At 39.5% G+C, this 26,852-nt stretch overlaps 3 protein-coding genes and 1 non-coding gene across 5 annotated transcripts; 2 read left to right on the forward strand and 2 right to left on the reverse strand.

Annotated features, from left to right (window-relative positions):
* Nucleotides 1–1,032: 1,032 nt before the first annotated feature.
* Nucleotides 1,033–4,746, reverse strand: LOC109995413 (zinc finger protein 250). Its single transcript, XM_020649135.3, has 2 exons — nt 2,675–4,746; nt 1,033–2,565 (listed from the first exon to the last, which is right to left on the reverse strand). The coding sequence occupies exons 1-2, from the start codon at nt 2,835–2,837 to the stop codon at nt 1,898–1,900; spliced, it is 831 nt and encodes a 276-aa protein (XP_020504791.1). The 5' UTR covers nt 2,838–4,746; the 3' UTR covers nt 1,033–1,897.
* Nucleotides 4,747–4,900: 154 nt separating this feature from the next.
* Nucleotides 4,901–9,159, reverse strand: tpi1b (triosephosphate isomerase 1b). Its single transcript, XM_020649133.3, has 7 exons — nt 8,942–9,159; nt 6,819–6,942; nt 6,572–6,656; nt 6,130–6,262; nt 5,893–5,978; nt 5,718–5,805; nt 4,901–5,636 (listed from the first exon to the last, which is right to left on the reverse strand). Exons 1-7 carry the CDS (start codon nt 9,048–9,050, stop codon nt 5,518–5,520), a joined length of 744 nt encoding a protein of 247 aa, XP_020504789.1. The 5' UTR covers nt 9,051–9,159; the 3' UTR covers nt 4,901–5,517.
* Nucleotides 9,160–11,708: 2,549 nt separating this feature from the next.
* LOC114921058 (U7 small nuclear RNA) lies at nt 11,709–11,763 on the forward strand. The gene has a single exon (XR_003809360.1). It is a non-coding gene; the product is annotated as a U7 small nuclear RNA (small nuclear RNA).
* A 1,872-nt stretch (nt 11,764–13,635) lies between these two features.
* Nucleotides 13,636–26,672, forward strand: lpcat3 (lysophosphatidylcholine acyltransferase 3). 2 transcript variants are annotated; one of them, XM_020649113.3, is made up of 13 exons: nt 13,636–13,796; nt 16,503–16,610; nt 18,206–18,312; nt 18,737–18,830; nt 19,098–19,135; nt 19,887–20,065; nt 20,174–20,282; nt 20,384–20,470; nt 20,772–20,935; nt 23,597–23,744; nt 24,100–24,255; nt 25,443–25,570; nt 25,678–26,672. In XM_020649113.3, exons 1-12 carry the CDS (start codon nt 13,712–13,714, stop codon nt 25,557–25,559), a joined length of 1,392 nt encoding a protein of 463 aa, XP_020504769.1. In that variant the 5' UTR covers nt 13,636–13,711; the 3' UTR covers nt 25,560–25,570; nt 25,678–26,672. The 2 variants fall into 2 exon arrangements, with proteins under 2 accessions (XP_020504769.1, XP_020504768.1); XM_020649112.3 differs by having other exon boundaries at nt 13,637–13,796; nt 25,443–25,588.
* Nucleotides 26,673–26,852: the final 180 nt, after the last annotated feature.

A 26,852-nucleotide genomic window follows, 5' to 3' on the forward strand; every position in this document is an offset into this window, starting at 1 on the left:
CGAGTTCACCACATGATTTGGAGCAACACAGTTGACCTTCATTATAATCCAGATTTTCAATTTCAAAAAAGATATTGTGTCATCATTTTAATTGTACACTCTGCTCACTTGTTGTAAGTGGGGTTTACTGCACAGAGAGCCTGCATGTACATGAGAGCTCTCAGGAAATCGCTCTGCAATAAATGAGAGCACCCTGAAATAATAATCCACTTCACAGAGATATTCTGCTTTATGAAGCATGAATGAAGTGTAAGGTGGAGGCCCTTCGCTGCAGTAATTTTCAGCATCTCAAGAATCTTTTCAATTCAAGCAGTCTAACACATGAATAAAGAATATATGAACTGAAAAAGACTACGATTTGAAACGCGTGTATTGGCTCCTTGAACCTTTAAACTCAGTATACTGTATTTTATAAATAGAAAAAATGACTCTTTCAAGCAAAATGTATTACTGTCACATGAGCACGAGACCATTCAAGACTTGTCTTATATTTAGAACAAAGAGCATCACTCTCATCTGCTCCTACATGCACACACTACGGCAAACATGACTTACAGTTCCAACATTACAAATCCCGGTTTCATCCCTGAATCTAAGTATAAGCTTCATGATGAGCCCAAATATAAAGGGCAGCAGGTAGGAGTCGGACCACACTCTAAGATATGATAGGAAAGGATAGGATGGGATAGGATAGGGAAGGGAAGGGACGGGACAGGACAGGACAGGACAGGAAAGGATATGATAGGATAGGATAGGATAGGATAGGTTATGTTATGTTATGTTATGTTACCATCAGTTCAATACATTATGACATAATACCACACCATACTGTAGCATATGCAACACTTTATTGTCCCCTTGGGGAAATTTGTCCTGAACTTCCAAGTGTTGCGTACAGTAAGCTGCCTCCACTGAAGTATTAATAATAAAAAACAGCAAACAAACAATCCATTTGTTAATAGAGGCGCACATAGGATAAACAACATACAACAAATTGCACATTACTCATTTTTTGAGGAGATATTTTTACTGTTTCTTGTGTGAAAAAAAAACAAAAAACCTAACTACTAACCCCCAAACGCACTAATGCCTTACTCTGACCCCAGGCCCCTTACCCTTAACCTAAGCCCCGAACCAGAACTCCTTACCCATTTCAAAACAAAATTAAAAAGAGTAGGCATCAAATTATATCTTTTTTGTACTCAGGATGAAGAGAAAAAATTATGATCCTCTTATAACATTATTTTTTGATTTGTCCGTCAGAGTAACTGTCATGTTGCACTTGTGGCTAGTTTTAGTAACTTTATACTCTACCATGTCACTGTGATTTGTTTGTTTTATTCATGTTTTACAAATGTGGTTATTAGAAGTTTAAAGCCACCTAAAATGAAAAATACTCAAATAAAAGAACATTGGGTGCTTCAGATGGGTAAACATATTTAGTTTATTTTAACCATTAGGATTCTATATTTACAAACTTAACATTTTAGATGTTTTGCCTGGACTCTCTCTATTAAGATCTGCTGTGAGTGTGAACTGCCAAATACTGATGGATGGGAAATTGTGAATGGGATGATGGTACTGCCACCTACTGGAGGACTTTACAACTAAAAAACATAACCGAAAAAAAAAAATCAAATATTCACATTTTATTCTTTAGACAATACATTGATGTTCATTTTTAAAATAAAATGAAACCCATCTGAATGTATTTTTACACATATTACCTGCAGCCAATGTTTCTACCCACAAGGCTACATGAGGTCCATGCACATTTACCAAACCTAAACATAGAAAACAGACATTACATTATGTCCCCTCCACTATTAAATACAAGTCATAGGCCCACAGTAAAAAAAATGTGTATACCTATTGGACATCATTGTAATTTAAAGATTCACTCAGGAATGTTTTCTCTCTTGTGCACACTTCGTATGTGCCTGCCGAGAGACTCCATCCATTTAAAGGACTTCCCACAGCAATTACAGACAAAGTGTTTGCCTTCAGTGTGTATCGTCTGGTGTCTGTTCAGGGCGCTTGTTGTGATGAAAGTCTTTCTGCATATTTCGCACATGTATGGCCTCTCTCCTGTGTGTGTCCTGATGTGAGCTGCGAGGTGGGAGCAGTTACTGAAGCGCTTCTCACACACGGAGCAGCAGTAGGGCTTCTCTTTGCCCTCCTCTCCACTGCTGCTGCTGTTGTTGTTTATGCTGTTCATGTTTGGATGGAAGGGTAAAACGGAGTCGTGCAGACTATTTCTGAGGCTGGAGGGGGATGAAATGAAGTCTTTGATGTCCGATTCAAGGCTTTCGAGCTGCTCCGCCGCGTCTTGTCCCATCCAGAAATCCCCGTGGCTCTTCTGATGCTCCTTCTTCACCTGCGAGGGCTCTAGGTGCTCCTGCTCCATGCTACTGCCCTCTTCTTCCTCCTCCTCACAGTGCTGGGACTCCTCCGCCGCAGGGGCTGAGTGATGATCCTGAGGTGGAGGAGGGGGAGGAGGTTGATGGTGGTGGTGATGGGTGTGCTGCTGCAGCTGGGCTTCAATGCATCTCTCCAGCCTGGGCTCTATGGATACAAAACAAATCGAAATATCGAAATCATGCAGTGTCAGTAAAAAATAAATAAAGAAAACCTGCATGAGGTTTGTTTGCAGGCATATTTCACTCAAACCCACCTGACTTGAGAAGCTTCAGCTGCATCCTGAGACGACTGATTTCCAGATCTTTGGAGCGATAAATCTCCTCTTTGTACTCGACTAATGTCTTTTCAACAGCCTCAAATATTTCGTCTGCCGCTACCATCAATCTGTCGTTGAGAAAAGCTCTCAGCGACAACATTTTCGCCGTTAAAAAAAAAATGTAAATTTAAAAGCTTTCAGTCAACGTTACGTTGGAGGACGTATTCTTCCGAATCTCTGCACGTCACGCTTCGATTGTAAACACGGACATGAGCGGGATCACTGCGGGGAACTATCGCCCCCTGCTGAGGCGGAGTATAAACACACACACACACACACACACACACACACACACACACACACACACACACACACACACACACACACACACACACACACACACACACACACACACACTCACTCACTCACTCCTACCCATATGCACACACACAGCTGCAAACTGAGGAGGATTTATATAACAAAATACAAGGCAATACATTTACAAACGCTGGCTTATAATATTATGAGGACAAGAGAAAAATATATCATCAAACTTTTGTAGTTTACCCTACTGGAATGTTACACCGCCCCTTTAAGGGGAAACTAAATTTAATTTTGCACCCAGTCTGTGCTCAGAATTTAAGAGTTTATACTACTAATATATCCCAGCGCACAAAACTAAGTAACATTTTATCGATGCAGAATTTACATCCATCAGGGGGCAACTGATCGAGGACTCCTAAGGGTCCTGAACTCCCTGGATTACTTGAAAAGAAAGCCTTTGTTTTGTGTGTTTTATGGCAGTATGTGTGACAGTAAGAAACAATTAATTAGGACAATAAGAAAATGTAAAAGTGGCTTAGGTGCCATAGATGAGGCTGGTGTGTATTTGAATGATTCTCCCCTCTAAGAAGCAAACCCGTGCTGCCACAAGTCTTTGTATGACTATGTACAGTATGTCGACTATTTACTTTACTATAGTATGAGCAAATATGTGATTTTTTTTTCATGTTTTGTGTTCCATTTGTTTATAGAAATTCCAATTCTAAAGGAGTATGTTATTGAAATACATCATGTTCCTGCTCTTTTGACTCTTTATTTTTTTTATAAAAGCATTATGTTTCACAGCACTTGATTCAGTCCTGTGGCTGTTTCAACACCGACACATTATAAGGAAGACAAAAGACACCAGGGTAGGCCAAACATTTGGTTTAAACCAAGTCTTTGCTCAAGACAGACATAAAGATTGTGACAGAAGTCTAAAATTCCTGGACTAATCTGCATTGCCAAAAAAATCAAATACTATGTTACACCTCTGTTTCCTCAGTCATAATTATAGACTGCTAGCTGCATGTGTATAGTTTATTCATGCTATCATTTTTTTAATCAACCAAATATTATATAAACTAGCTTACCCTGACGCGTAAGGGTTAAACAATCCAGCTCCAGTGAGACGGGGGAAAACCTTAAGTATCCATAACAGCATAGAATAAAGATCTGACACTCTTAATACTTTTTAATAGTCAATTAAAAACTCTTGGATTTTGTCTTAAATTTTAAAGACTAACATTCTTTACAAATTAAAGACTTGCCTAGCAATAAGGACACAAACTACTGGAACTGCATTGTGTCACTGTTACACTTCTGTACTGGCCAGGGGGACTCTTTCAGCATCTCACACCTTTGTGCAACTCTTCTCTCAAAATTAGGAAATACATGATCTTGAATCATTTTGGTCATCATCAAATAGTCCTCGTGGATTATTTAGGGGACTTCAGAGAGATACGTTTATTCTCTTGCCCGGTTGAGAACTATAAAATATTTTATAGTTGTTTAGGATCCAACCAGGTTAAGTTGGGTTTTTTTCTTGCAGTAATTAGATCTGATTAGGAAATAAAAAACTTTTCATAACAAGGCAAAGATATTGATATAAACTACACTTTTCCCCTGATACATGAATCTGTCTCTGATGTGTCCGTTTCAGTGTGGGATATAAATAGCAGTGAAATGCTTCTCTGTATGGTATTGTCTTAACAGGAGTGCTCTGCTGTAATGAGATACTCTCTCCCTGCCATCCTGAGAATACCCCAGAGATTACAATCACACAGCAGCAGACTGAAGATGACTGCTCAATATCCCCAACTGGTACCCTGTAAATATGGGAAGTTGATTTGGAGATTCATGAAATAAAGCTCATTAAACAAGCAGAACAAGACTCAACACTCAGTCTCTAAAGCGTTTATTATGTTACCTTACAGCCTTCAAACCCTTATACCCATCGGCCATGACACAGTATGATTAACATGTAGTGAACGCTCTACTCTCAGCCAAACAGCCGGAGAGAGAGCGGATCATGCACGTCTACAGGGAGAAAAAAAAAAAGCCACAGATCATCATAATTACACAAAAGAGACACCCATATTACAAAGACAAATACATCTGATTGACAAGAGCTGTGACATTGTTTACAGAAATGTTTTTTCGCAAACTTTTCAAGTAAAGGCGAGGACTGGCCGTCCACCTCAAGGTGTAATTCTTGTCAGTCTTTACAGCTTGAGCACTCAGTGTGGAAGTTAGTACGCACAAGGTTTATTCTCAGTGGACTTAACTCTTTTTCAGTGCAGTACAGTGCACGTGTCAACCTGCCCTTTTCTTTTCATGTCAAATATACCACAAAAAAATAAAAGGAAAAGCAGGGAATGACCTCAATACACAAATACTTTGAATGAGGAGGGAAGAGGACAAAGTGCTGACAGTGAAGGATGATGGAGCTGAATCGTCTGAATGGAGCTGGCCTCTAATCTGGACTTGGTCTCACTGCAGTTTTCCAGGTTTTTCTTTTATGCCTTGGCGTTGATGATTTCGACAAACTCTGGCTTGAGGGAGGCTCCGCCCACGAGGAAACCGTCGACATCCTTCTGGGAGGCGAGCTCTTTGCAGGTACCACCGGTCACAGAACCTGAAAGAAAAACAGATTAATAAAAAGGAGCCAGAAAAACTAAATTTTACACACAAACGTTGTCTCTCCCAGTTGACTGACCTCCATAGATGATCCTGACAGAGTTGGCTACAGCCTCAGACACGTTGGTCTTCAGCCAGCCCCTCAGCTTCTCGTGCACTTCCTGAGCCTGAGATATCACACAGGAAACATTTGCATTGTGAGTGGTTACATAAAGAGATTGTAGTTATCACTTTCTGTGGTTACTCATGTTTACCTGCTGTGGGGAAGCGGTCTTGCCTGTGCCAATGGCCCACACAGGCTCGTAAGCGAGCACGACCTTGCTCCAGTCCTTTACATTGTCTGTGAAAGAAACGTGTGATAAACAGTGAGTTTCACAAGTTTTCTGATTTACCTTACACTCTGGCTTGCATAAACTGTCCAGGAAATGTGATTTAAAACATTAAGCCTCATTCTTCTGTGCATTTAAAAAAAAAAAAAAAAAGTCATGTACCTGCGATGACCTTGGTCTGAGCAAAGACGACCTTCTCGGTGATGCCGCCCTCTCTCTCGTCCAGCTTCTCGCCGATGCAGGCGATGACACCCAGGCCGCTCTCCAGAGCGTGTGCTGTCTTCTGACCGATGAGCTAATAAAAGAAACAAACATCAAATCACAAAGCACAGGACGAACTGTTGAACTGTCTCTTTTGTGTTTCCTACTCATGTTAAAGGATGCTGCTCTTTTGGTTAGTACTTAGCGTCATTACTAACACGATATACTTGACAAAGTCCTCTAGAACATCGTTTCCATACCATTATTCCTACCCACCCCCCTCCCCCTCCCAAGTTTTGTATCTAAGAAAAGCTGAGCCTTCTCCAGGACGAACATCGAAAAAAGTGATACATTGCTGTCAAAAAGTAACGTCACACGTTTTGAACTAATAATCTAGAAATACCTCATCACTCTCTCCGAAGACGTGGCGCCTCTCAGAGTGTCCCAGAATCACCCAGTTCACGCCACAGTCCTTGATCATCGCAGGGCTAAAGGAAGATAATATTCAGGAAAAAATCTTATCTTTCAGTTACAAAACCAGTGATAAGAAGGTTTTTTTTTTGTGTTCAATTGAGCTGCCTTCCACTTATTTATCTTTATTTGCTTATCATCAAACTCTTTTATTTACTTTTAAGGGTCACACAGTGTACCTGATCTCCCCAGTGAAGGCACCCTTGGGAACTTTGTAGCAGTTCTGGGCCGCCACGCCAAACTTGGCGTCCAGGTTGGACCTGGCAAAGTCCAGGTAGATTGCTGGGGCACCGCACACAACCTCTGAGAGCAGAGAGAAAGGAAACAATGATTTCAGGGTTTGTGTAGCCCATCATGTTATAAGACTCAGATGTATTCTTAAATAAAAGACATTTTTCACCAACTTCCTGAGTATCCGTTAGGTAACTGCTTGAAATGTAGTTTTGATGGACTGATACAAAAGAAATAAATTAGTAATGTGGGTGTGATGACTCGACAGCAAGAGTGTTTATTCTGCATGAAAAATATTTGAACATTAAAGTAACCTTTATGAAAAGAGAATGAAAAACACAAGCGCACAATCACAAACAAGGTGAAAAGTAGAGGTGGCTGTCGTCATGACGAACAGGATAACTGTCCTAAACTGCTCCTAGACTAAACAAACACATTGACCCACAGCATGATAACACAGGGGATTGAATTGACAGATTCACAACCAGTCCAGTTTTGTAATATCCTGATAAAAGTCTTAATCCAAACAAACTAAAAGTACACAGAAAAGGTCAGCTGAAACCAAAATTCATAACAATTGACTACATACTGGAATCACTCTGAAATCTGCTGACAGGTCTTCAGTTTACAAATGTTTAGTCTCAACTTGAAGTGTTTTTCCTTTCAATATTATTCATGGTGTAGCTCTTTGAAATGCATGTTAATTGTAATGTATACAAGCACAAAATGTTTTCCCTTCTTGTGCAAACAATATTTGGCCAAAATCAGCAGCACAGTAGAGTCTACATGGGTCAAGCAGACTACAGTAGAGTCAAGATACTGACATTCAAAATGTAACTGTATCTTGGGGGTTAACCAGAGTCTATATTAAACACTCCTGTTATTATTGGTTTGGTAAAGGTCATTCCTCCCCGGTCACCGTTTAAACCCTCTGCATTAAAGGTCTGAGTTCAGCCTCCTAAAGGGCGCACACATGGCGGCATTCTGCAGAGGTCAGAGAAAAGTCAAGACCCTTTAAGTTTAGAGGGCCAAATAAAAGGACAAGTTTAAATAGGTAACATAAAGAGGAAATCAGTCTGGGGAGGAAAAAGTGTGACTTTGCATGTAAAGGTCCAAGATAACCAAGTGGGAATACTCAGAATCCCTTGGTTTGGGGGCAGATTCATTAATGGAGCAAGGTCCAAGGCTAGTCTGCACAGTGACAGTTCAGGCCTCAGACTGATGTACCAACATACACACACACACAATACATTACAGTTGTTGCATAACAACCTCTGTGTAGCAGGAAGAACAAATGGGATGGTGAACAGGCCTGGACAAATTCAACACCTCCCTGCTTGTATCAATTTACAACAATGTGTGAGGCTCTGAATTGAAAAAAAAAAGGGAAAGAAACAGCTAACAGCAGAGGCCGTTGTTAGTTTGTCTTCAGTCAGCAGGAAGCAGACAGCAACAGGGCAAATGTCTACTGCTGCTGCATTCAGGTCATACTGTGAAAAACCCGTACACAAGAAAACAGTACACAAGACAACTAAAATATACATTTAACCGTGTTTTCACTGGCGTAGCTGCATCCACAAGCTAAACTTAAATGACAATTTGCGAGAGAAACGCATTAAAGACTTTATTCCGTATTAGTTTGCAAATGAAGAGTCTAAAACGAGTGGCATTGAACGCACCGTGCACTTCCAAAGACAGCAGAGGCTGCTGGTCTACGTGCCGCTGCAAACGCACACCCACCAACACCATAACCCACATTACTGAAAACCTGCCATCCGTATTCCCACTTTGATGTCCGTCTTTGTCAGGATGTAGACTCGGTAAAGATGAAAAGTTCACAGTTCACGTTCAAATGTTACATTAATAAATAAAAAAGAAGCATAAAATAAAGCAGAAGTAAGTCTCGGATGCCGTCGGTGTCATTGATTTATTAAATGACCGAGAAAATAAAAAAAGGACAAAAAAACGAACTCGAAGTGACAGCAACTGGATGTCAGGTATAAAACCGGCTTTAAGGGAGAAAACATTTAAATTAGGTTTGATCTAAGGGTAGTCAAAAAAACGCACGTACCGACATTGGAGTCGACCGTGGCTCCATTCATGGTCTTGATGAGCTCCCCGAGGCTCTTCTTGTCGCCGTTCATCTTCCAGTTTCCACCAACGAAGAATTTCCTGCTCATGGTTGCGGGGTTTTTTTTAACTGTTTTGCTGCTGTTTTATTTGAGAATTTAAACGGTACCAATGGCCCACAGGGAGGTCTGCCTTGTCTGGGGTAAGAGAGAGCGGGTCGTGAAAAAGCAGCTCAGGGTATTTATGAACATGGAGATTTAACCCCTCCTCTCTCTCGGCTCCATTGGTTTGTGGCGACACGCCCATAAACGCGTCTTCCCCCCCCCCGTTTCATTTGAGGAAGGGGGCAGAGCAATATGTCATGATGCGTTCAAGTGCGACTGCGAAACTTGGTCAAACCATGGATTAATCTGTTTGAGCTGGGCCCGAGGCAAAACTACGGAAGCGTATTGCTGCCACACATGAATTTAAGAATAAGGATGCAACGTCACAATGTGATAAGATTTATCTTATATCAAGATGATTCTATGCTATAACGTGATCACTTACAGCCTATGGTAACATACCATGTTATGATGTCATGACTTTTAAAATGTAATAATTTTATAACATAATGACTAAAAGACCTATTGTTTAAATCTAAAACCCTTGCAGAAAGTTGTGTGGAAGGAAAATAGAAGATTTTTTTTTCCATACATGGGGCTGTACAGAAAGAAGAATGAGGTTGCATTGTTTCTCATTGATCAGCCGGATGGCCACACTACACCATCTCAGCTTGGTATGCTGTCACCTTAAGTACAATGCGACATTTGTTAAGATGTCTGGATCCCTTGGTGTTAAGCAAATCACCTAGTTCCGTACATATAACCTGGTCCTTATTTTGTGTTATCTCATCCCAGTGAGCAGTTTACAGTTTACAAGACATATGAAATACGTCCATGGCCAGTGTTGAAAATAGTTTCAAAACAAAAGAAATCCTCTGGAAGGTTAGACTCAGTCTTCCTTTGCTACAGCCCCATGTAGACCTATATGTTAACATTTATTTTAAAAACCTTGTAAGTGTATGCAAACCTGTCACAATATCATCCAGTGCTAAATAACAGCAGAATCTCACTATGTCTCAACCCAAGCATGAAATACTATTAAACACAATCCAGTAAATGAGCCATGTTCATCAATTATCAAAAATTAGTTTTCTGTTATAACAATAAAATGATCATGTTATAACATGATACATTTTATGTTATGACAATACAACTATGTTATAACATGATATGTATTGTGCTATTATAACACTTTACAGTTATCAAGTTGGGTGAAACATTTTAATGTTACAACAAATAAGTTATATACTATAAAGCTTATCACGTTATAACACAATATTATTATGTTATAACTATAAATTTATCACAGAATAATGGGATTTAAATATTTGTTTTATAGCAAGTAGCTTGTTCCAGAGAAAAGGACCACAGTAAAGGCCCCCTCTACAGCCTTCAGTCTTATTCTGGGAAGACCTTTACTTGATGACCTGAGGTCCTGGGTTGGGTTGTAGTCTGTGAGTTCACAAATATACTGAACCATTGAATGCCTTATGGACTAATAATATATTGGATTTTCAAAGTGATTCTGGATTGAACAGGGAGCAAATGGAGTTTTGTTTTATGGCCAGGGTCAAATTTTTTAAATTAATGCATGGACTAATTTCTCTGCATCAGTTTGGGATATGAATGATTAGAGTTTTCATATGTTCTTTAAATGGAAGAAGGCTGTTCAAAGCAAAGGTTGGAACCCAAAATAGTGCCAAGATGTCTGACTTGCTCACTGTATTATATGGACATTGATTTGAGGTGTATGGATTTTCTGTCTATATGTCTGGACATTGCTTCAGTTCTCCACATTTAAATGAAACATGCTGCGAAATACTGTCCTAAGTTTTATAAACCCATCACACAAATTTTGCTTTTTCATATTTTCCACATGGCAGAGGCAACTTCCTGTTCCATCCTAGAGTTCAACTTCTAAGGTCAACATGGTGGATATATTTAGTTTCAATGGTTATGGTTTTACATGAACAACTACTACACTTTCAAAATAGTCAGACCATTGCTACAAAAATGTTGACTGTAAGTGTTTTCATTATGATCCTATTACATCAATACTTTTTTGTGTTTTATTATTTTTGTCACAAGAATCTAAATTTAATAATATTTTACTTCAACATAAACTTGAAATAAGCTGTAACCCTAATGTTGTTAGAATTACAGGCCTACATTTAAGTTAGCTGAAATATTTACAATATAAACTAGTATAAATGTATTCAACAAAAACCTTACACTCCAATAATGGCTACTACAACTACAAACAAAACATCTTATATTCAGTATCGCTAATATCGATATCTACTGAAATATATATTTCTTTATGGAGTACGAGCTTGATTTGTGGCAGAAATGGCAAAGCTATGAGCATTGATCGTTTGATTGGCTGAGATAATACAAGTCCCGCCCTTCTGGTTTCAGATCTCGATAGGAGGTTTCTAATTGGAGGATGGTAAAGCTTGCTCTTCGTACCCAGCATGCACTGCGAACACATAAATGTCATACTTTACCACTAAAGTTAAAGTTTGAAAACGTCTAGATGAAATTTACCCTAGAAATATAACGATAACATTATATATGTTTTAAGTCGCGTAATGACAAAATCACACCATGGTAAAAGTATACCTTTGTGGGGTACTAGTATTACCCCTGTGGCTTACAGTCAGTAGGAATTACGCTCTTTTATAATTGTCCAGTAGGTTTCTCTTAATGAGAAGCCCCCAAACTGTGTTGAAATTAATAGAAAACATTCCCTACATGGGTGTTGTCTCATTTTGATCTATTTAAAAGATAGATTCTTAATCGACCTGTGTGTTGGATGGTCCAGTGTGCCAGATATACTCGGTGTTATCATAACTTATTGGTGCTTAAGTTAATCTCGGGTAAATGGTTTTGTTGAATTGCAGGAGGGGTGAATGTAACAGGTCGTTATTGACGACGTATGAATTTTCCCAAAACACTGATTTTTCATTTTAAATCTAATTGTTTTCCATTGTTCTCCTGCTTGTTTATTTTGGTGTCTGTGTGTGTGTCTGTGCGTAATGACGTAGGTATGTGCGTGCTCTGGCCAGAGCAGATACAACTTTGGTTTGTAGGTTTATGGTGATCAATGCTCCTTCGATAAATTCAATTAAAAGTATTTTTTTTTAATAGTTTACATGTAATCAAACTGTGGTGTTCGGTTTATGATCATAATTGTTTTATTCTGTATCAGTTTTGCAACGTTTTGAGTATTGTACATAAAGTTATTAATTAGTTTCGTCGTAAATGTTAACAGCTAATGTACAGTGATAAATTAGTGTCTCTCCATAATGATGCATTTGTCTTTAGTCAGGGGAGATGCTCGACTCTGACAACACACACACACACACACACACACACACACACACACACACAGGACTGATATGTGCTTTTATCTGTTGAATACAGGTATGGAGAGGTTTTTTTGTGTGTCTCATTAATATATGTAAATATTAAAGCTACCAATGTGAATTTATATACTGTACATAAATGCTAAATGTAAGGGATTTTTCTGGCTCCATATTATTGTTGATTTTATGTCTTATTGTATAGTTTATTTGGGTTAGTTTACTAAATATTTTTTTTTACGTTGTATTTATTATGCATCTATTTATTTTAACTTTATTTTGGATAATATAGTTTTTTAACAATTGTGTTTATTTTGAAGTGCTGTTGATTTTATCACATTATTTTTGAATGAATGTTTCATGTGTGAATGTAAACAAAGAGGAGAGCCGAGAGGGGAGATGCTCGACTCTGACAACACACACACACACACACACACACACACACACACACACACACACACACACACACACACACACACACACACACACAGGACTGATATGTGCTTTTATTTGTTGAATACAGAGAACCAGAATCCAAGAGCTGTCTCCTGATGTATTTCTGCACACAACGCAGAACACACCCTTTACACACAGGTTACATTTGACTCTTAAGTGTAAGTGGAGTAAATTTAAGGGTAGATTCAAAATTCACCAGTGTAGATATTGTGTCTGCCATTTTTTTTTTAATTGTCCTGCGAAGATGCATGCAACCCTCGACAGACATGCATTTCTCGGCAGTCACCTCGTTGCCTTTTAACAACCGATGACTACAAGATTAATAAAAACAATTAAAAAATATCACAAAGTTGACTCCAACAACTTAACAACTTTCTTCCATATTTATTCTGATTGACATTGACATAGTCATCATCAAGTGAGACTCCTAACTACAAATGTTTAAAATATTTATGAACAAGGATTGGTATTCCAAAAGGTTACCACACGGGGGCACTCTTACACCACGGTCACGTCTGTATGGCTTAAAGAGTTAATCTCTAAAAGCGAATCCTGTACTAGTTAACTAGGTTTGTTATACTTGCAGCAGTCTTCTGCAGAAAGCTTATTTTATCAGTCTATTTATCGCCTTCCTGGTAAAGCAACAGCTCATAAAAGTGTGCCGAAAAGGGATGATGAGTGCGCATGATTGGAGGACAGGTGGGAGGAGGACCACACCGTCTCGCTTTGAAGGAGGTGACCGCGAAGGGGCTTTAAAAAGCGGAATGTACATGTGTGGATGATTCCGCCCGTGAGTCAGTAGAGTTCACTGAATCGTTGCGAGGAACGTTTCCGCCCACAAGAAAGATGGCGGCTCCCTTGCTGGAGAGTCTGTCGGAGTCCTTAGGTTCACCGGAGCCAGCGGTTCGACTCATTTTATCTATTTTAATCGGTGAGTTCCTCTTTACCAATAAGTTACGAGTCATTCTGGTTGTTGGGGGAAATGGTAGCCGTCCCGTTGCCACGCTGAAGTGCTCTTACAGCCCTGTGTAAGTGTGAAGTTCCCCTCACTGCTAACATCAGGCTCAGTCAGGTACAAACCGTGACACATAGCTACAGGCTGCAAACCGGTTGTTTTGATCTAGTCTACTACTATCAAGGTAGACAAATTAAACCCTAATAAATAAATCACGGGCTTCCTCGCATCACCTGATGTGTTTAAGAAAACAAGAGGTTTTAAAGTACACAAATCAAGTAGCCTGTGTTCCCAGTCAACCATCATAACCAGTGGCTAACCTGTGACAATAAACTTACAGACAGGGGATTTATTTTTGTATGGTGCCACGCTACTTTAATGCATTTAGTTATTAATAGTCGGACAATTTAACACACTTGGCGTTCAGGTCTGGTTAGCTGGACAGTTAAAATCCTATCTAAATCTAAATACGACCTCCTTAAGTTGGCTGAAATTGTTTGTGAGCTGTAGAATTAGCATAAATCTATGTGAGGGGTGTTTTGTGAAAATAATAGCCTCAGTGATGTGGGGGGGGGGGGGGGGATTTGCTTTGACAAGGACACTGGGCACAGGCTGCCAAAATATGTCCCCCCCTCAACCCTCCATTTTCCACTCCACTAGTTGAGTTGAGGGGAGGCTGACTGAACTGGGCTAAAAAAAAAAAAAAATGTTGGAACTAGGCCGCAGTTTTTTGAATGCTTTTATTTGAATGTAAAAGTTTTTAAGTATTCTGCTGTTTCAATTTTGTTTGCATTACTTTAAGACGTGTGTGTGTGTGTGTGTGTGTGTGTGACGCCCTCCATGCTGTCCTCTCTGAACTTTGCTCTCACACGTCAGTTTCTCGATTTAGCCTCTCGCCATAGTACAATATAATAGTCACAACGTGGCCACTCCGATCAGACTTCGGTTGGCTAATGCCAGGAACCCGTTAGTCAGGGGTGTTACATGCTCCTCACAATGTTGCCCAATGTGTGTTGCATAATATTGTATAGTAACTGCCTTGTCTGCAACACTAGAGCCTGAAATACCAGGCGGTTTTGTCAGTGTTCCCATGCAATGATTTATGTCTTTGTCTACCAAATGCTTTAGCAGGAAAACAAACTACACAGCAATGAACTGTGTCTGTGTGGGACTTTAATGCACATATCATTCTGGATGGTGCTTAAAACACACCAACACAACTTTGAATTTGTCCCATTAAAGAGACTTGCACAACTCGAAGCATACACGGGACTATAGATGTGGTTTATTAAAATGCAAAAGTTTTTTTTTTTTCCTAATGTTCCCAAATCAAGCGGCAGGCGACATATTTTACTGTGTCTCTCAATATTTTGTATATCCCCACCTTTTTTTTTTTTTTAAAGGAGACTAAAAGTGTAAAGCACTGCAAGCCAACATTAATTGCCTGACTACCCAGACTACTGAAAATATGTACCCTGCTTGTATAAAGATGCACAGAAATGAATAAAGGCAGCAGCAGGCAAAACCATGCAGGCTTTATTCAAATAAACTACAGTGGCCCCTTTCATCACTATGAAAGAACTCGTCATGCAGTGTGATTGCATGGCCCGTTTGGGCAAAGAGGTCTACGGCGAAGAAGAATCCGCTGTATCAAGAATAGTTTCATCAGTTCTTTCTTTGTCTTGGTCTTTTCATTTGTTGTAAATAACACAATCTTAAAAACTCCATAGTGGTATCCTTACAATGAATCTGGAGTGTTCCTTTATATTACAGATCAAATGAGATTGTACTGTACTTGATATCTATCGAGTAATAATGTATCTCCTGTAGTCCCAGGGAGAACAAAGGTGCAGAGACCAAGTTACGTCATCCAATCAGAAGAGTCCCATCAATTTACAGGCAAAGTCCTTCTCGTTACAGAAATTAGCAATGAACTGTTAAACTGTTGCAGTGTCACTGCTAATCATTTTTTAAACATAATGTGAAATATGCCCATTGCAGGTAACTTTTTCGATGTGAATGGACAAACATCATACATACAGTATGTGTCATTTGTGGCATATTTTCAAGGGATGAAAATGAATTGAAAGAAACAAAAAGTCAGCATGCAAAAATGTAGGTTTCTTTTAATCTGGGTAAACAGCAACAACAACAGCAACGGATGTGTTTCGGCGCTGGGCCGTCATCAAAAATGAATTGGCGTTTCTTGATTGATTACTGTCTGTATTTTTTTTCTTTTCTAAATATGGTCATATAAACAAAAGAGAAAAGACTTTGCTCCCCTCTGCCGGGCTGTTTGGCCCCTCAGTTGCTCAATTTTCTAAAATAGTTCAACTTAATAGTCAGATCACAATTCAGATATTTTCATATAATACAGAAATTAAAAATCTTCACATTGTGAAGAAGGACCAGTTACATTGATCTGCCTGACTTAACCTTAACCTTGATCCTGGGTGAGTGTTTGTCCTTAGCATGGTTCGTCTTCGAACGCTTCTTGTTCTCCTTGAAATGCAAGGTTTGCAGCTACGTGTGCTGCTGTGTGTGTCGGTCTGTTACCACAAGGTCAGAGGTGTTGATACTAGGAGGAGGTGTCAACAATGACTGTCAAAGAGCTGATATGAAGTCAAGGAATGAAGCTCCTTTAACATTTAAATTTGTCCTGTGTTTCTGTCTCTCCTGCAGGGTATCCCTGTGCTCTGGTGTACCGCCGGTTCCTGTTCTACCAATCTACCACAGTCATACACTTGTTCCATGCAGTCTCAGGACTGGCTCTAGCAGCATTCAACTTTGGTGAGATGAAGCGAGGGGTGGATGGACTGCATAGACATAATAATATTAATATCATCATATCTAAGTTCTCTGTTTTAAATCATCTCACAGTTCCGTATGTGTTTGGCCTTCATTAAAACTTTAAGAGGAAGCTTTAAAGAGGAAGTGTTAAAAAAATGCTGTATTGTGTTTTCATGGACAAAGGTTGTGTCTGGATACACTGCTGTACATTCTGTTCATCCTTGACATCAAACATGAATGGTATATATCACTCTTTGTCGATTTGGGAAGAGTGCCGCTCTAACTAGCGTGTACAGAGAAACTCTGTGTTTCAAGTCCTGAGAATTGAGCATATTAATGACCATCTTTGACCATATTAATGTCATGCTCTTCTTTCTAATGAGTGACTCTCCTTAAATTATATTGAAAAGCTGTAAGTAATGCATAACTGAATCCTAAAGTATGGTTCGGTTTAAAGCCTTTAACAAAGTTAGAAATTCAAAACGTTAAAGTCCAGAACAAACTGCTGGACTGAAACAGAAAGCTCTCTCTCTCACATTTTGGTGACGAACATGACGGCTGTTGGTTATCCAGAAGATAACCATGAATTATCAACTAGTGTTTAGTCATTTCTGGTTTTGAGGAGGAAGGAAAGTCTGCCTCTCTAACAGACAATGGCAGCAGGCTGGAAAGTTGAAGATTAAAAGTAAAGGTTGTTTAGACACTTTCAGCCCATACTCTCTTCCTGCTCAGCTTGATATGAAGTACATTGAGTGATTTACTGGCTGCAGTTAACGCCTGTTTTCAAACTTGATTAATCAGCCGATTGTTTTCACACTTTATTGCATTCGTTTGTTCCATTAAAATGTTGGAAAATAAACAAAAAATATGCTTGAAATGGTTGTCTAGACAACAAAACAAACAAAACCCCAAAACTAAGATCTAGTTCTAGTATCATAGCTACATTATAAACAAATAATCTGAAAAACGTATTTCTCCTTAAAGTCATTTTTCAAATAAAACTGCAAAGTTTTTGAAAATAGTACAACATATTTTCTTGTGCTTTGGTAAACTAAAACCGACATCTCTGTTTTCTGACACTTAATTGACACTTTCTCAAATCCTGGACTGTCATCGCTCTGCTAATGACTTCCTTGCTGAATCATTATTGTTATTGTCACACATCACTTGACTGTAGAGAAAAGTCATATTTCTAAATTGACCACAATAGTTGAAGTATCCTCTGAATAAAAGGATAAATGTTTGAAAGTTGACGCTTCCTTGGGGGTTAAAATTTGGCCCGCTGGACTAAAGACAACCAGCTAACATTGATCTCTCTCTTCTCTTTATTCTGTCTTGGCTGCACTTGGATTTTACAGCAGGTCTGTTGTGTTCTCTTTCTTCCTTGTGGAATAATTTTTCTTCCATCCCTGTTTTTGAAAGCTTGTTTCCAAGTGGGCCGTGTATCATGGATTTGCCTTGTTGTACTCTCTCCACCTCTGCCGATACTGAAGTGTGGAGGGAAAATGCTGTTGTCATGTCCAGTCCTACAGGTCACACTTGACTGCACTCACCGTCATCCCCATCCCCCCACTCTCTGTCCGTCTCTCTCCCAGGCGCTCAAATCTATCACTCTGCAGTATGCATCCTCATCCAGTTCCTGATGCTGAGGCTCATGGGAAGGACGGTAACAACTGTCCTGTGCAGCTTTACCTTTCAAATGGTGATTAGTCCCACTGTCTTTTTTTTTATTCATTCTCCCCATGTCTCCAGGCTAAATTTGTAGCATTAGCTCCAGTTAGTCCTGTGCTGCAGCGGTGCAGGTACAGCCAGTTTGTCTGCACAGTTTCACATCAGGTATCTGCCATTTAGTTTATTTGACTTGTTATTACCAACCAACTTTTTTTTCCCCCATGTAAAAAGGCCACTTACAACATAGACATACACATACATGTGATGTAGTCACATGATTCCTGTGGGAGCTCCTTTAGTTTTGCATGCATTTGCGTTTATTGCTCACAGTTACTGAAACTACTGTACTGAAACCAAGTTAATAAACAGAAATGTGCCCACTTCACATTTTGAAAACGCACTGCCTGTGATTTTTTTTTTTTGCCATTCACTGTTTCTTTTCTCTCTTCCTGCAGGTTTACCTGCTGGCAGGTTATTACTACACCGCTACAGAGGAGTATGACATCAAATGGACCATGCCTCATTGTGTGCTCACACTTAAACTTGTTGGTGAGTTCTTTTCAACTCTCTTTACACTCCACAGTTTGACCAAACCCAGTTGTTTCATAAAAGCAGATGTTTTCTCATTGTGGTTGATGGTTATTTCTTTCTGCTACTAGTGATACAACAAGCTCTCAGCACTCTAGTGAATGGTTACCAATTTGATGAACTGCTGACTCATCCTCTGATTGTTTTAAGGTTTTCACTGGTATCATCATGACGGCATTAGTCATCCTAACACTGTTTCTGACGCTGGTTGTTTTTTTCTGATTGCAGGTTTGTCATTCGATTACTATGACGGCGGGAAGGAACCTGTAAGTTGGTTGATCTCTCTTGCTCTCACCTGTCTATCGTTAGTCAGTATGCCAGTGTGAATGTTCTGCTCATTGCTTTTCATCATGTGTGACAGAGAGGTGGATGAGGTGTCTCATTTAAAGAATATCTGCAGCAGGAAACCAGTAAAGTCAGCTCAGCTGCCTGAGTCCAGACACACGAGTCAATAATCAGTTAATAATGGATCCTCAACGCAACAATGGCTTGTGCGAAGAAAATATAGGACAGACGATACTTGCATAAAGATTAAGAAGAATTATTTTGATCAATCGGCTGATTATTTTCCTCAATAAATCAATTCACTGTTTGGTTGATAGAAAATAATGAGAAGTGCCCACTACTACTGGCCAGAACACAGAGCAACCAAGTCACTCTGCTCTCTGTTTGGTTCCTTTCTGCTACAGCTAGCTTGTTTGTGACAGCTGCTCATTTTGCCTTCTGTTGCTTTCTGTCATTTCATTCTTATTGGGTTAAATGTGGTGCTTGTGGTATTGTGTTTTCAATACATGCCAAGGGTTACTTTTAAGTTTCAGTTTACAGAGTGTTCCTCACCCTCCATTATGAGTTTGTTGAGTTGGAGCACAAAGTTTTCAAAGAAGCCTTTTGTTTTGAGCTCATCAACATGCTTCTAAAATGAATGATTTGCTCTTCTCTGGTTTCCACCTTAACCTCTTTTACCCTCTGTTCATTTCACTCTCTTATTATTTTTCATTTAATTTCCTCAAACTTCAGGATCAGCTGAGTTCAGAGCAGAGGAATGCAGCCCTGCCGTCGGTGCCCTCTCTTCTTGAGGTGTGCGGCTTTTCCTACTTCTACGGAGGCTTCCTGGTGGGTCCCCAGTTTACACTTCGCAGCTACCAGAAGCTGGTGGCAGGGGAGCTCACCGACTGCCCTGGAAAGCCTCCCAATAGGTGAGTGGACGAGAAAGTGCTGAGTGATAAAGAGTTATGTCCCAAAGCCCTGCAGTTAACAACATTATCTTCCCCCTTTCATGCTCTTACTTTGTCTTTCTCCTCCAGTGTTATCCCAGCGCTGAAGAGATTTGCTTTAGGTTTTCTCTGCCTGACGATATATGCAATATTTAGTCCCTATTACACAGACGGCTACTACTTAACAGATGAGTATGAGGTGAGAATGACAATACGTTCAGAACTAATCACCCTGTGTATGTTTTTGATGTCTCTGGATATCTTTTAAATCGCCTAAAATGTTAAACTTTGTTCCCACAGGCTCAGCCTTTCTGGTATCGCTGTGTGTTTATACTCCTCTGGGCTAAAGTTATTTTGTATAAATACGTCAGCTGTTGGGTTATAGCGGTGAGTAACCTCTTCATTGGCAAACATTTGCATGACATGTGGATGTTGGCAGTCCACTGATTTGTTTCCCAAACAAACCCACATTCACATGAACCCTGCATTAACACGCTGGCTTTTCTGTGAGAGCACATGGAAATTAAACTCTGCCCTCGACACATACACTCATAAATGCAGGAAGGCACACCCTGGTCAGGTCAGCCCAGGTTCATAGTTTCAGTCCCAGTTTATCAGGTTCTTGTGCTGCATGGTGTGATATTACGTAAGCAAGCGACTAAAATGACTTGTGTTCTGTGTGTTGCAGGAGGGTGTATGTATATTATCTGGTTTGGGCTATAACGGTGTAGTAGATGGTGAGCACCAATGGGACGCCTGTGCCAACATGAAGGTGTGGCGCTTTGAAACCACGCCGCTCTTTGGAGGAACCATCTCTTCCTTCAACATCAACACAAACGCTTGGGCTGCCAGGTGAGTGCGCAGGCTGAAATCTGTGACGGCCCCTGCCTCGTATTCAAAGCTGTGTAGTAAAAGTTTAATATTGACTTAGATGATAACACTGAAGCGGAGGGATTACAGTTCAATATGCATATGAGGCATTAGGCATAGCTTCACAAAGTAGGAGGAGCCTGTTTTTACACCAGAGGAATCTTTACAGGGAGAGGGGCAGACGTCCTGGGAGGGGGTTAAAAGTTTGCTGATTTCAGACTAGCAGGAGCATGTGACATCATTTCTATTATGACCACAGTGAGCAAAGCAATTTATTGAACATAGACTTTATTACATGGTCCATTACAGCCCAATGCAATGGCTTTCTGAGCTTATTTTCACTTTCTATTATCCAAAACTGCATGAGGCACCCAGGGAGGAGGAGCAGGCACAGTGACCACTTTCAGAAATAAAAAATACCAATGGTCCACTTTTCTTTGGCAATTGAATCTGCAGGTTGTAATTTTTTAATATTTTTTTTATTAGAAAACAGCTGAACTGAATACAAATCTATGTTCTTAAATTTTTTCAAGTTTAAAAAAACAAATAGCTCACCGAAAAGACAATGGTCAGGTAACAACACAAAGGAAATAAAGCTGAATAAAAAATAAATAAGTTTTCTGAAATAGGACCGGGGGGGGGGGGGAAGTAGAATGAGTGAAAGAATAGTCACAGAGCTGACTTCAGAAAGTGGATTCATGAGTGTCAGTTTGTCTTAGTGAAGAAAGATTAATTACATAATGTAATTATCAGCTGCCATCTTTGATAGAAATGTGTAGATGAATGTCTTAAGCAGAATTTCATCTTCTCATTCATTAGAATCTGTTTGTTTTTAACTATAATACTTACGTCCAAATATGGCTGCAGGGCTGGACCTTCATCATCTCAGCTGCGTGTTTATTATGAACTATGAATGTGGGAATGTTTCGCATGATTATTAGTTATTCATGCATTCTTTAAAAAATGTAAAGTAATGGTTATTATCATGTTTATATGCAAACAGATCGTTCTTTCTGAAAGCCAAACACAGTCACAGCATGTGGCTGAGCAGAACCAGACTCATGTTGAACAAAGTGTGTCTTAGCCACTGTTACTAAATGTTGCTTGGTGCTCTGCTTGTGGAGGATTAATGTTGGATTTTGTAAAAAAAAAATGGAGTCTGGTCTAGACCTGCTCTTTTTGTGAAGTGTCTTGAGATAACTTAAGGTGTGAGCTGATACTATACAAATGAAGATTTATTGATATCCAATGCTTAGACTGAAAATACATCCTGAACATGCCATTGTGATGTCAAAAAACTGTTGCTAAAACTGTTTTGTATTTGTAGTTGTTGGGGAAGAGAATCTGTGATCAATTAGAGACCAGTGGTACACTTAAGTCTTTATTATGGCTTTTTCCTGAGTCAGATTTTCTCAAGGGTCCAATTTTCCAACCGTCCAACATGTTTTTATGTAAATCAGGCCAGTTGTTTCCCCATAATCTTCCTGACAACATATTAACAAAGAGAATTTAAACTATTGGCTCCTTGGTCGGCCTGTTTCGGTAATTTTAGAGTAGACAGTTAGGCTGGCCTAAGGCGAGTTTTTATGCCCTTGGTAGACAAAATACTGTTATGACATTTGAAAAGCTCTCATTGTTTGACCTACAAAGAAAAGTCTATTTATAGTCACATATGCAGCACTTCTGATTCTCTTGGCACACATTAAAGCTGTTTTACATAAAATGGGGTTAAGTTTGATATTGTATTTCTAAAGCCGTCCTCCTCTGGCACACTGGAAGCTTTATAGAATAATAAACATGGGTTCTTTAATGTACGGCCTTTAACGTCAGTATACAGCACCAGTGTGACTCCGCAGGCTTGACTGATTAGTATGAGGACAATGTTTAATATAAGGGCGTACAGTATGCTTCAAAGGAAACACGTTGTGTGAAGTGTCATATGAGGTCCTGCTTATAGCCTCTCCAAATGGCCACATGAAAAGGCAGCATGAAAAGTCAGCCGTCAGCAATAAGATGTAAAATGAAAGTCTTTCCTGGAAGGCGTCCACAGGGCTGCTGTTGAAGCATGAAAAAGAGAGCTTGAGAGAGAGAGAAGCTCAAATGCTTCACACTTTCTCACCTTAGCACCTGAACAGTTGCAGAGGCAGTAATCAAAAAATACTCCCCAAATACAATCAGTGTGTCTGTCTCGTAGGTGCTTTAAATAATCTTACAAACATTTTGTTTTGAGGGCCATGGGCAAGGTTTTGCAGCAGCAGTACGTCGTGTACTTATTTGTCTGACCCTGCTCTCTACAGCTAATAACACAGCTTGACACGATTGTGCTGTGAGGGGGGAAAAAACAAACAAACACGGGTATTGGGATTGCAAACATAACAATTTGTGTGAGCACTTCTTTAAGATATTTAAAAAAAAAAAAAAAAAAATGGTCTGGCTCTGCATTGAATTCATGAGTACCCTCGCAGAACATTTAAAGTTGTTGCAATGCTTTAATATAGCCTCAGTTGCTATGCAACAACAACTTCCAGGTACGTGAGGGCTTGCCATGTAGGCAGTGATGGATGATGTTTTAAGCAGTTCTGAATGAGTAACAGAGTTTGTCCACAATTCTTAACGGTTGTTCTTTTCTTCCTCTTTTTAAAGACATGTCTTCAAACGATTGAAGTTCCTGGGTAACAAGACCCTTTCTCATGTGGCCACGCTCCTCTTTCTGACGGTCTGGCATGGCCATCACTCCGGTTACATCCTGTGCTTCTCCATGGAGTTCTTCATCATCACAGTGGAGAGACAGGTATGCTGCAGATGCAGAAGCAATATGTGGAGAACAGAAAATGTATGTGCAGGAAGCTCAAAAAGTATAAATATGTATTTAATTAGATGGAAAATGAGTTGTTTACCTCTTCGTGTTAATCATACTTTCTCATTAATGTAAAGTTGCACTTTGATTGCATCATACAAACCTTATGTTTACTTTTATTATCAAGAGACAGACTCTTATTACTATTGATCAAATGCACCTCACTGCTGAATGAACCTGTAATTACATATTGACTCAAGTCACCATTTTATTGTTTTATTGATGTATAACCGTATAACCATTATGAAATGTGTGTGTGTGTGTGTGTGTGTGTGTGTGTGTGTGACAGGCCCTGGCACTGGTGAGAGACAGTCCTTTGCTGTCAAAGCTGGCCAACAGTGCGCTCTACCCTCTCATCTATGTAGTCCAGCAGTTTTTCCACTGGCTCTTCATGGGCTACCCGTTAGTGCCATTCTGCCTCTTCACCTATGACAAATGGCTCAAGGTAACTCGCCGCTCACAGACATCACATGGCTTATGATGAATATGTTTTATCTCATATTTGATATTGAACTCTTGCTACCTGTGACCAGTTTTGATGCATCAGTAATGCAGACGACACGGTTTCAATAACCAGGTGTTAAGACTTAGAACAGCGTGTGTTGAAATGCAATCTCAGAGCCTGCTTCACCAAATTTTCATCACGATATCATCAGTTTGCGATGCGAGATCATAAACAAATCTCTTTCATTTTACATCTAGTCCAAACACACACACAAGAGCATGCAGAAGATCTTTCAAATCTAAAATGGAACTGAAGTTTGAACAGCCATTTGTGAAACAGGAGTTTTGCCTCCACACTGCAGTTAAGATCTTGAGTTATTTTAACGGCACATCACTTTAGTATAAACATGCCCCGGGAGGACTGGTTTCAGCTAAAGAAAGCTTATCAGATTCGCAAACACTGCACAGCGGTTTATCAAACTGTGAGACAGGATTTAACTTCCCCTGGCAGATATCAGTCTGGAAATCATTTCTCATTTCTTCACGATAGATCAAGTCAAATGAAGTCTTTATTTATACAGCGTGAATTAGAAATGTGCTTCTGGAGGCTTTGCATTCTGCACAGTGTATGACAACCTTCTTACATTTTGGGGGGGAAAAACTCCTTGAACAACTCTTGATATATAGGGAGGGGAAAAAGAAACACCTGCATTAGCCAGAGAAGAAATGTATTCAGTAATGTCAGTGTTGAGAATAAACTGAACAAGTGACAGTAAAAGGACCACTAATACTATTCAACTACTGTGCAGCTTTTCACCAAGTAGGGTATCAGGACAAGCATGATCATCTTATAAAGAAGTCTACCTGGAATGTGCACATGCAAGCATCTGATTGGACAACGCAGTGCTTTGCAGACATAACGTTTTGCACATGTATGGAAGCTGTCGTCTCAAGCGGGTGGCCCGGGTTCAACTCCCACTTGTGGCCTCTTTCCCGCATGTCATTCCCCTCTCTCTCTCTCCCTGATTTTCGATTCTATCCACTGTCCTATCTATCCATTAAAGGCACAAAAAGCCCAAAAATAAATCTTAAAAAAAAAAAAAAGTCTGTGCAAAGTGTTATGGAGACAAATCAGGTTTCATATTATGAGGAATTAAAGTTAACTTCTCTGTCTCTTTTATTTTTCAGGTGTATTCATCCGTGTATTTCTGCGGTCACGTATTTTTCCTCGTAGCCTTTTTAATCATGCCATACCTCCGGAAGGCGCTGGTGCCGAAGAAAGAACGGAGCCAGAAGCAGGATTAAAAGTCTTAAAGGTACTAAGACCTGGCATGGTAAGCAGGTGCTTCTGTTCAATGATGTTCTAGAAAAGGGAAACAAGACAAGGATGAATGTTTGAACATATCTATGTGTTTTCCTCCAGGTCTGTCTAAGGCTGAATATCCACTGAAGGGAAATGTGACTTTCAAGGAGCAGAATGGAAAATATTTTAAGGCCTTTAGTAATATATATATATATGTCCATGTAAAAATAAATTTCTATATATTTTTGTGTTTTAAATGGGAGGGTGTTTTTATAAACATTTTGAGAAATGTTTACAGGAAATGACCATCGTGCCACATGGGGTGAGCCAATCGGGCGGTTTCCTGTCAGTTTTTCTTTCCTCCTTTTTTTTGTTTTATTATTAAAAAAGAGAACTTGAGAGACTTACATGCTGTCGACAAAGATTTGCACTCACCAGTCACGGGTTCAGAGTCTGTCATTGGCTCTGATGTTTTTTTTGTTATTGTTGTTGTTTCATTTCTGTCTCAAATCACCCAAAGCACCCACATCTATTGAGCAGCAGCAGGTTTTCACAGGAGTTAAAAGCAAAGCACACTTTCTGATATAATAATACAAAAGGCTCCAGCTTTCTGCAAAACTCAGACAATAATGATCGTAATAACAGTAATCAAAGGGTGTTGAAAATGGCTGTCGGTGGTTATAAAGGCACTGTAAATCACTTACTGAACACTAACCCCTGAGTCAAATGGCCTTGTATTAATGAATGTTTTTATAGAACTTTTGTTTTGGTTATAAATTGGTTTTGGTGACGAGAAAAAAACAAAAAAACACTTGATTTTTATAGCGTTTTAACAGCTTTTATGAAGAAAAACAAACATTTTGTAGCTTTGGATAAGATTTCATGAATGAATTTACATTGTTCTCCTGCCTTTTCCTGGTTTCATCTTTCAGTTTTTTGTACCTTCTTCTTCGCCCTCTGTTCAGCTCTGTGATATGCAGAAGTATAAAGTGGATCATTTCATAAGGAAGCATGCAAACTGCTGAAAGTACAGCCACCACAGTTATTCTGGCTCATCATGTATTCACTTCAATTTCCGTGAATATCGCGGTTTAAAAAAAAAAAAAAAAAGAAAATCAAGGAATCATCTCATTTTTGAACTGGAAACAACAAAACAAGACGGACAAACGTGAGACTGAAAATCCACTTTTGTGTTTCACCTATGGCCTGTTCCTCTGCTTCAACAGCAGGCAGTGATTTAAAAAAGAGAGTGAAGTGGAAGCATCCCATCCAACCGTGGGGATGCCTCTTTTTAC

The sequence above is a fragment of the Labrus bergylta genome, chromosome 8 (genome assembly GCF_963930695.1).
Source record: "Labrus bergylta chromosome 8, fLabBer1.1, whole genome shotgun sequence".
Classification (NCBI taxonomy): domain Eukaryota; kingdom Metazoa; phylum Chordata; class Actinopteri; order Labriformes; family Labridae; genus Labrus; species Labrus bergylta.